The sequence below is a fragment of the Penicillium daleae genome, assembly GCF_028827525.1.
Source record: "Penicillium daleae strain IBT 16125 chromosome Unknown utg000002l_segment0_segment0, whole genome shotgun sequence".
In the NCBI taxonomy this organism is placed as follows: Eukaryota; Fungi; Ascomycota; class Eurotiomycetes; order Eurotiales; family Aspergillaceae; genus Penicillium; species Penicillium daleae.
In genome coordinates, this window is record NW_026623150.1 from 3,921,766 (window position 1) to 3,936,055 (window position 14,290).

The 14,290-nt window shown below is 50.6% G+C and overlaps 8 protein-coding genes across 8 annotated transcripts; 6 read left to right on the forward strand and 2 right to left on the reverse strand.

Annotated features, from left to right (window-relative positions):
- Positions 1–96: 96 nt before the first annotated feature.
- On the forward strand, positions 97–666 carry N7458_002401 (uncharacterized protein; the record flags this gene model as incomplete). The annotated part of the gene is made up of 1 exon (XM_056905784.1): positions 97–666. One exon carries the CDS (start codon positions 97–99, stop codon positions 664–666), a length of 570 nt encoding a protein of 189 aa, XP_056769891.1.
- Positions 667–869: 203 nt separating this feature from the next.
- Positions 870–3,363, reverse strand: N7458_002402 (putative general amino acid permease (Agp2); the record flags this gene model as incomplete). Its single annotated transcript, XM_056905785.1, has 6 exons — positions 870–909; positions 959–1,335; positions 1,394–2,129; positions 2,185–2,407; positions 2,597–2,625; positions 3,014–3,363. The coding sequence occupies 6 exons, from the start codon at positions 3,361–3,363 to the stop codon at positions 870–872; spliced, it is 1,755 nt and encodes a 584-aa protein (XP_056769892.1).
- A 1,790-nt stretch (positions 3,364–5,153) lies between these two features.
- On the forward strand, positions 5,154–5,730 carry N7458_002403 (putative progesterone binding protein; the record flags this gene model as incomplete). The annotated part of the gene is made up of 3 exons (XM_056905786.1): positions 5,154–5,244; positions 5,353–5,448; positions 5,552–5,730. 3 exons carry the CDS (start codon positions 5,154–5,156, stop codon positions 5,728–5,730), a joined length of 366 nt encoding a protein of 121 aa, XP_056769893.1.
- Positions 5,731–5,934: 204 nt separating this feature from the next.
- N7458_002404 (mRNA-binding ribosome biosynthesis protein NOP4) lies at positions 5,935–8,094 on the reverse strand (the record flags this gene model as incomplete). The annotated part of the gene is made up of 1 exon (XM_056905787.1): positions 5,935–8,094. One exon carries the CDS (start codon positions 8,092–8,094, stop codon positions 5,935–5,937), a length of 2,160 nt encoding a protein of 719 aa, XP_056769894.1.
- Positions 8,095–8,255: 161 nt separating this feature from the next.
- Positions 8,256–9,251, forward strand: N7458_002405 (DNA repair protein RAD10; the record flags this gene model as incomplete). Its single annotated transcript, XM_056905788.1, has 1 exon — positions 8,256–9,251. One exon carries the CDS (start codon positions 8,256–8,258, stop codon positions 9,249–9,251), a length of 996 nt encoding a protein of 331 aa, XP_056769895.1.
- A 696-nt stretch (positions 9,252–9,947) lies between these two features.
- N7458_002406 (uncharacterized protein) lies at positions 9,948–10,259 on the forward strand (the record flags this gene model as incomplete). Its single annotated transcript, XM_056905789.1, has 1 exon — positions 9,948–10,259. One exon carries the CDS (start codon positions 9,948–9,950, stop codon positions 10,257–10,259), a length of 312 nt encoding a protein of 103 aa, XP_056769896.1.
- Positions 10,260–11,217: 958 nt separating this feature from the next.
- N7458_002407 (Bys1 family protein) lies at positions 11,218–11,793 on the forward strand (the record flags this gene model as incomplete). Its single annotated transcript, XM_056905790.1, has 1 exon — positions 11,218–11,793. The coding sequence occupies one exon, from the start codon at positions 11,218–11,220 to the stop codon at positions 11,791–11,793; it is 576 nt and encodes a 191-aa protein (XP_056769897.1).
- A 660-nt stretch (positions 11,794–12,453) lies between these two features.
- N7458_002408 (hydroxyacid-oxoacid transhydrogenase) lies at positions 12,454–14,021 on the forward strand (the record flags this gene model as incomplete). Its single annotated transcript, XM_056905791.1, has 2 exons — positions 12,454–12,934; positions 13,015–14,021. 2 exons carry the CDS (start codon positions 12,454–12,456, stop codon positions 14,019–14,021), a joined length of 1,488 nt encoding a protein of 495 aa, XP_056769898.1.
- Positions 14,022–14,290: the final 269 nt, after the last annotated feature.

Here is a 14,290-nt window from a genome sequence, read left to right on the forward strand (position 1 = left end):
TGCGGGCGGCTTCCAGAACCATCTCGACTCCGCCCTCGACCGACCGTTTTATCGCCCAACCCAACTCCCACACCACAACTATTCCACAACCCAAGCATGCAGTTGTCGCGTACAGCCTACCGCGCCGTCCTCTTTCACCTTAGCGTGAATCCAATCCTCGCTCGCGCCTCCATCCCCAGCGCCTGGTCCCTCAGCACCTCACAGTTCCCGCATTCCTGTGGAACCTCCACCCGACTTTACAGCATCCTCTTCCCACAGTGCGCACCTTGCAACAGAACCCTCGAGTCAATCCGCCACTCGCACACAATGCCCTCCTCCACCTCTCCTTCAGACCAGACCCCCGCCAAGCAAGAGACTGGCGAATCGCAGCAACAAGAAAGCACGGAAGCGAAAGCTTCGAAGGAACAACTCTATCTTCCATCGACCGAATCGCCCAGTGACGGTCAACCGAAGCAACTCCGCCTCGACCTCGGTGCTGATGGGGGCGTTTCACTGGATCACCTTGGTCCGATGGTTGTCAATGTTGATGGGACATTGTCGCGAATTGGCAATTGGGACCAGATGACTGAGATTGAGCGCCAGAATACGTTGCGGGTCTTGGGGAAGCGGAATAAGCAGCGCTTGGAGAAGTTAAGGGCTGCCGAGGCCGCTGGGGAGCAGAAATAGATCATAGACTCCGGGGTTGGATACAGGTTGGCTCTATAGCCTGTGTTATGCATTTTGGTTTATGGAGTTTACAAAGCGGCTTTCTCTGGTTGCATTAATTGATTCTGAGTGTATAATAGTGTTTACATACAAGTCGTGAATTGTCATTCTTGCATGATCAGATACTAAAGACCCTGCTCGGCATCAGGAGCGGTCTGGCGAGCTTACTCGAACAGCATGCTAACATATTTGTGCACAATACTCCTAAAGACAGTCAGCAGATGACACCGCTATCTAACCGACGAAAACTCACTTGGGTGGGACAGGAGTAAAATCCCTCGTATACTCCTCAATCTCTGCCAAGCCAGAAACCAAATCAACTTCCTCCGGCTTCAAAAACTTGGTCCTGTGGAAGATCTTCCACCCAAAGTAAAGAACAGGGAATAAGCCGATCATCGTGTATGAGAAGAGGAACGTGGGAATCGACCATTTGCCCGGCAAGAAGACGGTATAGCCACCAACAAAGGCCATAATCGTAGTCGCCGTGCAGGCGATATATGCAATATATGGTTGGAACCAGCTGCGATATGGCAGGGTGCTGCGCGAGATACCTTGTGCATCGAGAGCCTTCTTGAACCGGATATACGTGAACGTGACGACAGAGAAGTTGATGAGCTGCGAAGCAGTAACCTATGGCCACGTTAGATGGGAAGACAACGGAGGATTCAATGTGAGTATGAAGACATACAAGATTGACAAACCAGTTCAACACCACGGATGCACCATTGGATACCTGAAGGAAGCTCAACAGAGCAATCAACAGGACCGCAGCAACACAGTAAATCGGCACGCCCTTCTTTGTGCATTTCGTCAAAAACAGCGGCGCCTTTCCCTCGAGTGCGAGACCGTATAAACTGCGGCTGGCGCAGTACACATAACTATTGCCCGCGCTAAACGAAGCAGTAAGAACAACCGCATTGACAATGTGCGGTAGGATCGGGATATGCAATCTATCCATGGAGATCACATACGGCGAGGCGGCCGCACCAGGCTTATCGTTGTCAAATGCCTCGGCCATAGTCTCGTCGTTATACGGGACCAGGATACCAACGCATAGAACACCGAGCACGAAAAACGCCGTGAGACGGTAGAACACCCCATTGTATGCCTTGGGTAGAACAACGCGCGGGTTGATCGTCTCACCTGCAGCCATGGACACGTAGTCCGGACCAGCAATAGTGAAACTGGCCGCAATGAGTGCAGACAAAAAGCCAAGGAACTTGCCCGTATCTCCGGTTTTATAGTATTCGGCAAAAGCACCAGGTTCGTTCCAGTATCTGAATCCGAACCGGTCACCTAGCGGATTACCTCCGAGCATGACAATGAAGGTGTAGAAGATGAGGCCGATGCTGAGTAGGACTTTGCCGAGTGATAGCCAGAATTCTGCTTCGCCGTACCACTTGACAGCGAAAACGTTTAAAGCTCTGATAATAGTACCGTTAGCATATGTGTTAACGTATCTGTAAGGTTGGGGCTTACGTGTATAGGGCAAGAACGATAACGTTCATCGCTGCGACTGGGATCGCGCTGGTCCAGTAATTGACAATCAAACTGACTGCCACGATTTCAAAGGGCACGAGAGCAGCTTCGAAGATGAAGAAGTTGTAGCCTGCTGCGACGCCGAGAGCTTCATCGACATAGCGGCCGGCAAATCGGATGAAAGGTGAGGAGATGGGTAGGTACGTGACCATCTCTGCCAGGCCTAGATAGTAGTGTAAGTTTCCGAGGTTTCATTTGAGCATGGTGAATCCAGAAATTAATAGCAGTCGCCAGGGCAAGATTTTGTAAGGAATTGATATCTGTTGTTGCTGCATGGTGGGAGCCTGGTTGTCTAGAGGTATTTTGTTGCTCGTGGCTTTGACTGGGCTAGGGCGTAAAGGGAGGTTCTTACAAACGGTTATGATCAAGATAATGCAACTCCTAGAAAGTCAACGTGTAAGATTCAAGTTCATCAAGTGACAAGGTACACCATTGACCAGGGCTCGACGGCTGAGTTGAGGTGTTTGATAAGGTTGTATTGGGCTTTGTGGATGCATTGGCAAATAGGAGGAGTCGATGGATGTGCTGTGCTTGTAGAGTGGTATTGAGGTACTCTGCCTAGAAGCATGCTTACGTCCCATGTATTTGTTGATAGTCTCAGGAATAGCTTGATCCTTTCATTCTATCGTGTTCTTCTTCCATCTGCTATAGTTGTGTGTATAGATCTCGCCATGGCCAATGCATGCCACTCCAGGCGTCGAGCCCAGATTATAAGAACACATAGGAAGGGATCTAAGGGACTTCTACATCCCGTTGGACTTGAACTTACCAAAGACTAAACCCAAGAAACAAACTTGCAGGTCCACTCGTGCGAAGATTGTTGCCAATTTGCACATACAACGCTGTGCCTATAGTTCCTCCAATGCCAATCAATTGCAGATGGCGAGGTTTCAACTTTCGTCGCGTGTGGTCATAGGTCGGCTTCATAGAACCCCCATCGATCGAGGCGTCCCGATTTCCGGATTGATCCTTTTCGGCGATTTCAACGGCCTTGTCAAACGTCTTGACCGGTTTTCCCTCGGGATCGGACAAATCGCGGGTTGACTCGGCGCGCTGGATGGCAGCAGTACTCGGCGAGTGGGAGCCAAGCTCATTATGTCGCGAATGTGTATCGGACATGTTGATATCCGATCTAATCCACCGAAAAATATGCAAGACCAGATCACAGCATAAACAGAGATGAAAAATAGGATTAAAGACAAGAGGGAGAGAATTTAAACCGACCAAGACAAGAAAAATCTTTCCTCATCTTGGCAATTTCCCTCCACTGCTTGGCAGTCCATCTGCGAAATCCCAGAAACGAATCCCACCGCGAGCATACTCTGGAAATCGGCATAGTCCGAGGACCAGTCCGACCCGGAGCACAAATCAGAGCGAGGCCTTCCCTAGGCCTGCCTTGCAGAGGGCTCGTAGGCCGCCGTGTCCCCACATGGCGTTACCTACGACGGGTTAATCCTTTGGCTAGTTTAGGCCCATTTAAGGCCTGCTAGACTATGGCAGTTGCGCGGGTTTGGCGATCGACATTTTTGCAGGACAGACGTTGATAGAATTCATCGTACCAGGATTCGCTTCGTGTCTTGATACCGACTCTCATACTGCTGGGGACCGCCGTCTTCGAGATGAAAGTCTCTCTTGGATGGGCAGTGGGGCATAAACGTTGCCGAGGTTGAATTTGCTTGTGGGGTTGAAGTCATGGGATTGTTTCAATCCACACACTTTCGTAAGAGTAAACTGTGGACGACTAGTTCTAGTATATTGTAATACTCACATTCTCCATCTACGGCATTAATATACATGTATATGCGTGGCTGGGGCTCCTCTAACACAGGTATTGCATGAACTACCTAGCATGTCTACGGCCAGTCTGGCGTAAGATGCTCAAGTCGCGTGGATGATACATTCAATTTTTGTTATGCGCCCATAGCTTTATACATGGAGAATCTGACGCCTAAAAAAGACCAATGGAGATAACAATAGAACAATCAACTGTCAGTCATAAACTTGCCGCGAGGATGTCGCAGCACAAGCTCATCGTCTTCCATTCCAGAACATCAACTCAGTCCCTCGGACCCTGACTTGTGGTACTATCATTCGAAGATCTGCGCTCTGAAGATGTCTTGTCATTTCCTAGCCAGGCAGGCGGGAAGAAACTATCGTTGTCCTCGAAGTAGAGATGGTGGATCTCATCGGCCTTAGTAAGATCTTGTTTAGGCTCGTCATGGTCACGAGGCATCGTATCATGGGGTCCGTTATGTGCCACAGGCTGTGTTGAGTGGAGATGTGGATTCGAATGAGGAGAGGACATCTTGCTAGCTGAGGAAGCCGAGGCTTATTGTATTGTATGTTGGTCGATATACAGGAAACGGATGGGATGAACCACCTTCTCTTGATGTTCAAGATTGTCTTCTTGCTTCAAAGATGAAATGTATGTAGTTGACCGTCGAGTGTCATCTGATCCCCGCCACCTTCCAAGGGGACCATTCATAAAGAGCAAAGTACTGAAGAAGCTCTCGTGACTTGACGTCATGAGATGAATGGCATAAAAATAAACTTACATTGGCTCACTATTAGGTCTTATCCATGATAGAATTCATCTCCAGTCAGTTTGGAACTTTCGGATGATTAGGGAAGTATCTAGATTTATTCATCAGTATTATCATACAAGATCCATTGAATCTACATATTTCCTGTGTCATCCACTGTTCTCTGGGACTGGGCAATCACCGCGGCGACTTGGTCAGCACCCGCGCGAGGCACTAATAGTTAACTAACTAACCTACTAACTTGGTTACCGTATTGTTAACCTGAACCCCGCTAATCGGCCGACCCTACGCTCTTTTTATTCCTCGGCCATCCCAAAGTTCCAAGCTTCACCTCATCCATCTTCCTCCACAATCACAACCGCCACAATGTCCGAACGTTTTGCACCCAAAGTTCCAGTCCAGCTGGACCCGCCAAAGGACGACCCCATCTCTCTGGAGGAATTGGCCAAGTGTGACGGTACGCACCCATCTCCCATCTCCCAGCTCCCGATTCCCGATTCCCCTCGGTACCTTTTGCGCGAAATCCCGAACATCCCGACTAACAAAGACTCCTCCTCACGCACAGGTTCCGACCCCAGTCGTCCAACGCTAGTTGCCATCAAGGGCACTGTCTTCGACGTCACTCGGAATGCTGCCTACGGCGCGACGGGCCAATACCGCGGTGAGTCTTCGATGCACCCGACATATGCGGGTTCCCCGATTGCGCAGCGAGTCGTTTGCACGGAGCCACGGACTGACATGATCCTCATGATACTGGATTTTAGTTTTCGTTGGAAAAGATGCCTCTCGCGCTCTGGCCAAGTCCTCGCTGAAGCCGGAGGATTGTGTGCCGGAGTGGTATGATTTGGATGAGAAGGAGAAGACGACGCTGGATGAGTGGTACACTTTCTTTAGCAAGCGGTATAACATTGTTGGTAAAGTGGAGGGCGCGAAAAACACTTAGAGTGTTGTACTTTGGGGAGGAAACGAATTGAGTCGATGTGAAGTATACCCGCAGTTACAAGATGAAGAAGGTGGATTGTTCAATCGCAATGCTTTTGTATTTCCAAGATGGTGGTATCGCGCAAGCCAGCCCAGCTCATTAGATACAAAATAAGAAACCGCAATCAGAATCTATACAGAATCAATCAAATGCAAGAAACCATCATTACGCCTTGCCCCGACGAGCCCTCCGCTTCATGCGCTTCTGCGCGATGATGCGATTGCGTTTGGCAACCTTGTTCTCTTCCTCCTCATCCTCCTCTCCTTGTTCCTCTCCCTCCTTGCCCTTGCCTCCACGCTTCCTCTTCTGTCCCTTCTGGTCGGTCTCTTCGTCGCCCTCCTGCTCTTTCTCTTGAGCGTTCTTCTCCTTGTCGAGACGCTTCTTCTCTTCCAATTCCTTGCGACGTTTGATGACTTGAGCGTTATCGATGGCGAATTCAACGACCAGGCGCTTCTTCCGGTCCTTGTCTTCCTCCTCGTTGTTGACGGGGACATCAATGGGGTGGCCGTTCAACCATCGCAGTCCCATCAAGGCGTGGCGGTGGGTGAAGTACTCGATGAAACCGTAACCGCGGCTGCGGCCACCGCCGCCCTTCTCGGGAACCTTGGTGCCCTCGCGAGTCTCGTAGACAATCATGGCTTGACGGACGATACCCTGCTTCTTGGTTTTCCGCAGAGTCTCCATCTCCTCCATCTCCTCGGATGATCGTGACTTTTCCTCCTTGGAGAGCGGCTCGCGCACGCCATTGCTGACATCGGTAGCAAAGCCGACGACGGCTTGACGGGCAAGTTGTTTCAGGTCTTTCGAAGTGATATGGCGGGGGATATTTCGGATAGAAAGACGAGTAAGACTGAGGTGCAAAGCCGGGTTCTTTTTGATGAAGGTCTCACGCTGCTTGAAACTGGCTTCACGCATCTTGATCTCGGAGGGGGACAGCTTCTTGTACATGGGCGTATTCGACGCGATGGTACCCTCTGACAGAAGGTAGAGGCGGCGCTTATCCTTGTCACGCACTAGACGGCGCGAAACACCCTCGTCATTCAACCTCGTAGCCTCGCGCTTGTTCACTGCACGCGCAACCTGTAGGATACGACCCTCCATTGTGTACTTTCCGCTGGGATCGGCATCCTCGTTCTGTAGGACGGAGTGCTTCATCGCTGGCTTGGAGCGCTCTTTGTCGCCAGTGGTAATCTCTGTTGTCTTGGGAGCACCGCGAATGCAAGTGACGGCATCGTCGACCTTCCAGAAGCACACGAAACCAGTGCCGCGGGGCCGTTCGGTCTCGTGGTCGATCACAATGCGTGCGTATCGGAGCGGTCCAAATTGGGTGAAATGTTCGTAGAGCGACTCGTCCGTGCAGGTGAAGGGAAGATTGCGAAGGAAAATGGTGCATTCCGTTCGGTCGTCCTCTTTCTCCTCCTCATCCTCTTCCTCCTCATCCCCATTCTCTAGATCACCCTCCAGATCCTCCATGTCCTCATCCTCGTCATCATCTGATGAAGCTTCCTCGTCCGAAACCTCCTCAGAACCTTCCTTGTCTTCTAAATCAACATCCTCAGTCTCTTCCTTCTCCTCCTCATCCTCCTCCTTCTCTTCCTGAGTGGCCCCGTTGGCCTTTTCCCATGCTTCCTTCTCAACGGCCCAATCGACAGCCAATTGGCGGCCATCAACTTCTTTCCCGTTGAGCGATTGAAGTGCCTTCTCGGCGTTCTTCTTGCCTCTCAAGACAACGAAACCAAAACCTTGCAACTTGTCGCCCTTTTTGGGTAGGACTGCATGCTTGACTTTACCGAAACTGAGGAAAAGTCGGGAAAGTTGTTCGGGGGTCTCAATGCTCCACGGCAGATTGCGCACGATCAGCCTAGGCGGCTGGTTCTGCGTTCTCTGATCTTCACGCTCCTGCTTGTTCTTAATCGCAGCAGCAGCAGGAACACTCCTGCCCAGCTTCTCGTCAATCTCACGGTGACGGGGTTGCGCATATTCGACCCGAATCTTCTTGCCGTCAAAGTCGGCATTGTTCAACTCCTCAAAGGCACTTTGGGCATCCTCAAGGTCGGCGAATGTAACGAAACCAAAGCCCTTAGAAACCTTGGTCTCCGGGTTGACAACAACAGTGGCGTGCTTGAGCACATAGGACTCTGAGAAGAACTCTGCGAGCTTTTCTGTCGTGGCTGAGGCGGGAAGCGATCGGACGAAGAGTGTCTTGTTGGGCTGCTTCGCAGCCGGGGTTTCGGAGGCTTTGGGTGTGGTAGTCTCCATTTTGGTATTGGAGACTTGAGATATATCCTCTTCGGAGAGGCGTCGTTTCTTATTTGGCTCGGCCATGGTGGAATTGTAGAAGCTGGTCTTGGTTTTCTGCAATCGAGACGGACAAAAAAATTCGCGGCAGAAAAAGGCTCTTGCGCGGTCGGGCGGTGAGCAAGTGGTCCTGCGTGGGCTCTGATAAGCCCCGACCGAGCTTTATCAGTTCACAGTTCAGCTTCGACATGGATGCTCAAACCGGAGGCGACTCGGCGTCACAATCTCGAGGAGATGGCGATGCTGGTGCTCGATTGTCTAACCCTGGAACGCCATCATCAGGCCAACCAAAAGTCCAGCAGCCTAAACCACAGGCTCTTCCGAATCGATCGGGTCCTTCAGCGATTCTCGTGTCGACGCGACAGAAGGGCAATCCGATCTTGAACCATATTAAACTCCTACCATGGGAGTATGCCGATATTCCCGCTGATTATGTGATTGGGACAACAACATGTGCACTTTTTCTTTCACTTAAATATCACCGTCTCCACCCCGAATACATTTATTCTCGAGTCCGACTCCTCGCGGGGAAGTACAACCTACGCATTGTGCTAGTAATGGTGGACATTCCCAACCATGAAGATGCCCTCAAGGAGCTATCGAAAACTTCCATTATCAATAATCTCACGCTGATGCTTTGCTGGTCCGCCCCCGAAGCCGCACACTACCTCGAACTCTTCAAGTCCTCCGAATACGCCCAACCCACCGCAATTCGCACGCAACAAGCACAGTCCTACAAGGAGTCTTTGGTGGAATTTGTCACTGCCCCGCGAAGCATCAATAAGTCAGATGCGGCAAGCTTGATATCAACATTCGGAAGCTTGCAGAATGCCGTGAATGCGCAGCCAGAGCAAATCAGCTCCGTTCCAGGCTGGGGCGAGAAAAAGGTCCAACAATGGTGCAATGCCGTCCGCGAAGACTTTAGGGTGGAAACAACCAAGAAAGCGTCTGCTTCAACGCCCAACCCCCAGAATAGACCAACGAGACTCTCGAGTGGGCTCGATCAAATGGCCATGGATGAAGATGACGACGAAGCAGTCTTGCGATCTGTGTTGGCCGAGAGCCGGCTCACGGCCGCCGCATCTGCTCCAACTCAAAACCCCTCGAAGAGAAGCCTACCCGCCGAGGAGCTTGATGAAGGTATTGCGGCTGCACTGGCGAAGCTGCGAGAATCTGGCGGATGAAGGTCATTACTGCGAGTAGGCTGATACAACATACCACCGAGGACGTTCTCGTTGTGCGGATCTAGGTCGTAATGCCGCAGAACGTACGAACTACATGCCCATGTGCTAGCTGCAACGGCTGCAGAACTCATATGCCTGCATTTCTTGTGGCCAAAGATGGCCACGACTGAAAATGCTCAAATATCATCGTTGGCCATTGGATTTCGCTACATATACTGCAGAAAGGTTATTCGAGAGCTATGATACCGATGGATGCTGCTCAATCTGGCAGTAGGTATCGGCTGTATCGAAGGCCTTTGTCTGATTCCTTTGCAAAAGAAGTGTGAGCAATCAATCATTTTGACATGATGTGTCTTATGGTGGACACTATTTGCAATTATCCCATCAGTCAAGCGTTGGGAAAGCCTGGACTTCGAGGACCAATGACAAAATCATCGGTGATGTCTTAATTATCTGGATATGAGTTTTTTTTTAGAGTATTACAATACTCTGGAGAAGGTCTTCTGAAAGGCAAAGACGTAAAGGCGCATCCGAGTAGTTTCTCCTCTGGTCACTAGGTGTCATTCTTCTGAACGGTCATCGTAGATGGTTCTTCAATGTAGTAGCTAAATTGCCTCATCTGATTTAGTCTAGAGAATGGGCATGACATCGGACTATCCGTTCCCCCAATCACCTCTCCCCTCTATCAATCCCGACATGGACTCACGAAACGACGATTCAGGCCAAAAGCGTGTTTTGATCGTGAATTCCCCTCATGGTACTCTATCCGAGCGCATCGGCCGGTGGTCTTCACGCCAGAAGCTCAACATCCCATTGGACGAGACTACCAAGCGTGGCCAGGGTCGATTTGCCAATCAGCTCTTCAATGTCTCACGAAACATCTCTCATGATGCGAGATCCTTCTTCTATTCGCGTAACAAAGTTCGATTCTATGGTCTGGGGGCCCGGGGAATTCCACATCTTTCTGCGATGACAACCACTGCTCTCCGGTCACTCTGTGATATCTGAACCCCGTTCAGATGTCGTACTATGCCCTCATGAGGAGGCGACCCGCCTTTGTAAACGGGGAACTGGATGATGGCTATTTCTTCAAAGAAGATGACCAGGAGTATCCAGCTGGACCTTCTATCTGGTAACTAGAATCGTATATCTGAACTGTCAATATCAATTGCTGATCCATGTAAGGTGAGATCGACCAGGACTTCTATCGTGAACCAGAACCCCGCTGTGCATGGTAGATGTTCATTAAACGTGGAGTTTCCAAGGATCCGACTTAGTAGCTATACAATGTGGAGATTAGCATTCTCTGCCCTGCATACTTCGTACCTCTCTCTGTATTCTGGAGCCTAGCAAGTTTGTTTAATACCAGATTCTCGGAAATTATCTCAACAAGCCACATTCTCTATGCAACTCCCATCGCCAAAATTATCCGCATCAGTCAAGCCACATCTGATTCTACGGCCCTCGCCTGTATACATACATTTCCCTTTCTGACAGACTGATCCTACCAACTTGCCAACCCCCTTCTAGTCTCGTGAACAAAAGTTGCATGCTTAACCAAGGAACTATCCGCCAGGGTGTAATATTCTATCGGGTATTGACAGCCCAGCACTAGACTATGTGATCTAGTGGTGACACTGTGGTACTGATATACCCCCTTGATTGGGCCCCGTCTGGACTCTTCGTCGTGAGTTTTAGAGCCTCGAGCAACCAAATGGCTCGATAATACATGGAGCCAAATGCACTTCGCCGCTTGGACGTTGCATCCTGTGCATATTCGGGATGCAAAGTGTCTTTTGATATGAGGAATTCTGATCGGGCCTTGCCCCTTTATCTACAGTCCCGAAAAACAGTACAGATAGACAGGTATAAAGCCCTCAACCTTTTAAATACTGACAGGAGAACACTTTCCGTCTGCATAGAGAGTCAAGAGGGCTATTACCAACCATTCTCCCTTGCAGACACGATGAAATTATCCAGTACACTCCAGCTGTTTTGTCTCGCTGGCTTCGCTCTTTCCCATCCTAACGTTCTCGGAAAGACAGACGATATTCCCGATGGTGCATTTCCAAGTCCTGCATCTTCCTCAGCCAGCCTTTCTCCGGTCCCAACATCCACGACATCCACGCCAGCACCCACCGATGCCCGTCTCGGCCGTGCCATCATAGTCAATCATTGTGAAGCCCCCACTTACATCTGGTCTGTCGGCACAGTCATCCGGGATCCAGTGACCCTTCTCCCCGGCAGCCGCTATGGCGAAACCTTCCGTCAGGACCACAAGGCTGGGGGTATTGCAATAAAGATCAGCACTGAGGAGGGTGGACTTTATAATAGCGCACCGCTGACGATATTTGCCTACAACGTCAACGGTCAAAATGTGTGGTATGATTTGTCAGATGTCTTTGGAGACCCCTTTAACGGCCACCCTGTTGTGCTGTCGCCAGCCGATCCGCCCATTTCCTGGGCGAATGGAATCCAGCCATCTGGAAGTCAAGTCCGCGTACGAGATTTGTCGGAGGATTTGACCTTGACTTTATGTTGAGCGAGAATGTAGATACGATCAATAATTGAGTATGCAGGATTGGAGGAATTGCTTAGGATAGGACCTGGCTGTGAGGCAAATTGTATACAAACTACAGCGGAGATGCGACTTATACGGAGATATTGATGCTAGCTAATTGACGACACACACTTCGAATACTTTAAATAATATAGAAAAGCAAATATGCAAAATTCCGGAACCTAATAATAACACCTATTCTCCAATTTGGGGTCACTCTTGGAGGGTATTATTATCCTTCCTCGGAATTGATGTCATTTACTGATAAACCTCGGCTGAAGACGCGTGTAGTCTCCGCCAGCACCAAGTTCGGTAAAGCAGCCAATAGCAATGATTGGAAAGGAAAGGTTTTATTGAATAAGATTTCCGATTCGGAGTTGCAATCTAGATCCACACTGCTACTTCTCCAAATTCTAGTCGCTGTAGCTCAATTCGCAGCCTTCTACTCCGTACTCACTGTAGAACTCCAAATCTCGGCGAGAAAGCCGACTCGGCTCAACCCACGAATCCCCGCATTTTCTCCATTTCCTCCAACTCTCACATTCCACAACCTCACCTCTACCAAGTGCACTTCCCCTTTATCAACCTCCCTCTCCCCTCATATTCTCTGTCTCTCCTTCAGCAGTATATTCAGCAACAAATATGGCCGCCCCAGCCGTTCGAGTGGCCCGTACAGCCGCCACCCGTGCCCGTAGCCTTCTGGCGACGGTGCAATACAACCACCCACCCAACTGTCCCTGTCACTCCAATCCCAACCACCACCACCACCATAAGACCCCCTCGCTGATGAATCATGTCCGGCGACACCTGGCAACACCGACAGACCCTTCGCGTGAGAAGGAGTATGCCTTTGAAATGGCTGCATCAAGTATTCGCTTTGGCCCCGGCTCCACCAAAGAGGTCGGCATGGATTTCAAGAATATGGGAGCTAAGCGCGTGTGCATTGTGACCGATTCCACCGTCGCCAAGCTGGATGCTATGAAGCAGGCTGTTGAGGGATTGACTCGTGAGGGCATTGAATTTACTATCTACGACAAGGTCCGCGTGGAGCCAAAGGATAGCTCCGTCAAGGATGCTATTGCATTTGCTAAACCGTATAATCCGGATGCCTTCCTTGCCGTTGGTATGTCTGCTTGAATCCCGCAATTGTGGGCATGTTACACATATGTACTATTCACGATCCAACTCACACAATTCCCCTAGGTGGTGGCTCCGTTATTGATACTGCCAAATTGATGAACCTATACACGGTCTACCCTGAAGCCGACTTCCTGGACTTCGTCAACGCCCCTTTGGGCAAGGGTCTCCCCATCGCAAAGCCCCTACGCCCTCTCGTCGCCGTTCCAACAACAGCAGGTACCGGCTCCGAAACCACCGGAACCGCCATCTTCGACCTCGTCTCCAAAAAGGCCAAGACGGGCATTGCCCACCGCAATCTGAAGCCCACTCTGGGTATTTGTGACCCGCTCAACACGCGCACCATGCCGTCCGCTGTACACGCCTCGTCCGGTCTAGACGTGCTTTGCCACTCTCTCGAATCCTGGACCGCAATCCCCTACAACGAGCGTACTCCCCGCCCAACAAACCCAATCAACCGACCCGCCTACCAAGGCGCGAACCCCATCTCCGACATCTTCTCCCTGCAAGCGCTCCGCAGCACAGTCAAGTACCTCCCCCGCGCCGTGCGCGACCCAGATGACCACGAAGCCCAGTCCAACATGCTTCTAGCCGCCACTCTGGCCGGTGTGGGCTTCGGCAACGCAGGTGTCCACCTGTGCCACGGCATGAGCTACCCCATCTCCAGCCAGAACCCAGGCTACAAGCACGCTGGCTACAATGTTGACTATCCCATCATCCCTCACGGCGTGTCAGTCGCCGTCACCGCGCCAGCCGTCTTCCGCTTCACTGCGGCATCGAATCCGGATCGGCATCTTGCGGCCGCGGAGGCATTCGGGGTCGACATTTCGAACGTTAAGCGAGAGAGTGCGGGTGAGGTGCTGAGTGAGGCGATCTCGGATTTCCTGGTCAAATTGGGAGATCAGCCACGTGGATTGAAGGATTTGGGCTTTACGGCGTCGGATGTGGAAGGGTTGGTTGAGGGGACGATTCCTCAGAAGCGAGTGTTGATGCTTGCGCCGAATTTGAGTGAGGAGTTGGAGGCGGAGAAGGGGGAGTTGAGGAAGTTGTTGGAGCAGTCGTTGGAGTATTAAGTGTGATGTGTGGGTAGAGTTTTGTAAAGATTGATCATGGTCTTGGACTAGGGACTTGGTATTTGATATACCTATGTTCTTTGGTGTGGACGTTCACGGAAAAGGGGGAATGGCGATTGATGTTTCGATTCAAGACTGGTTGTATATGTACATTTTCATGTGAATGACATCGGATGACGCTATGACGCTGAAAAAAGTGGATATCTCAATAGATCAAAATGGGAGGGGGAGGGGGCAGGGTTATGTGTATTCCAGTGGACAAGAGTAAG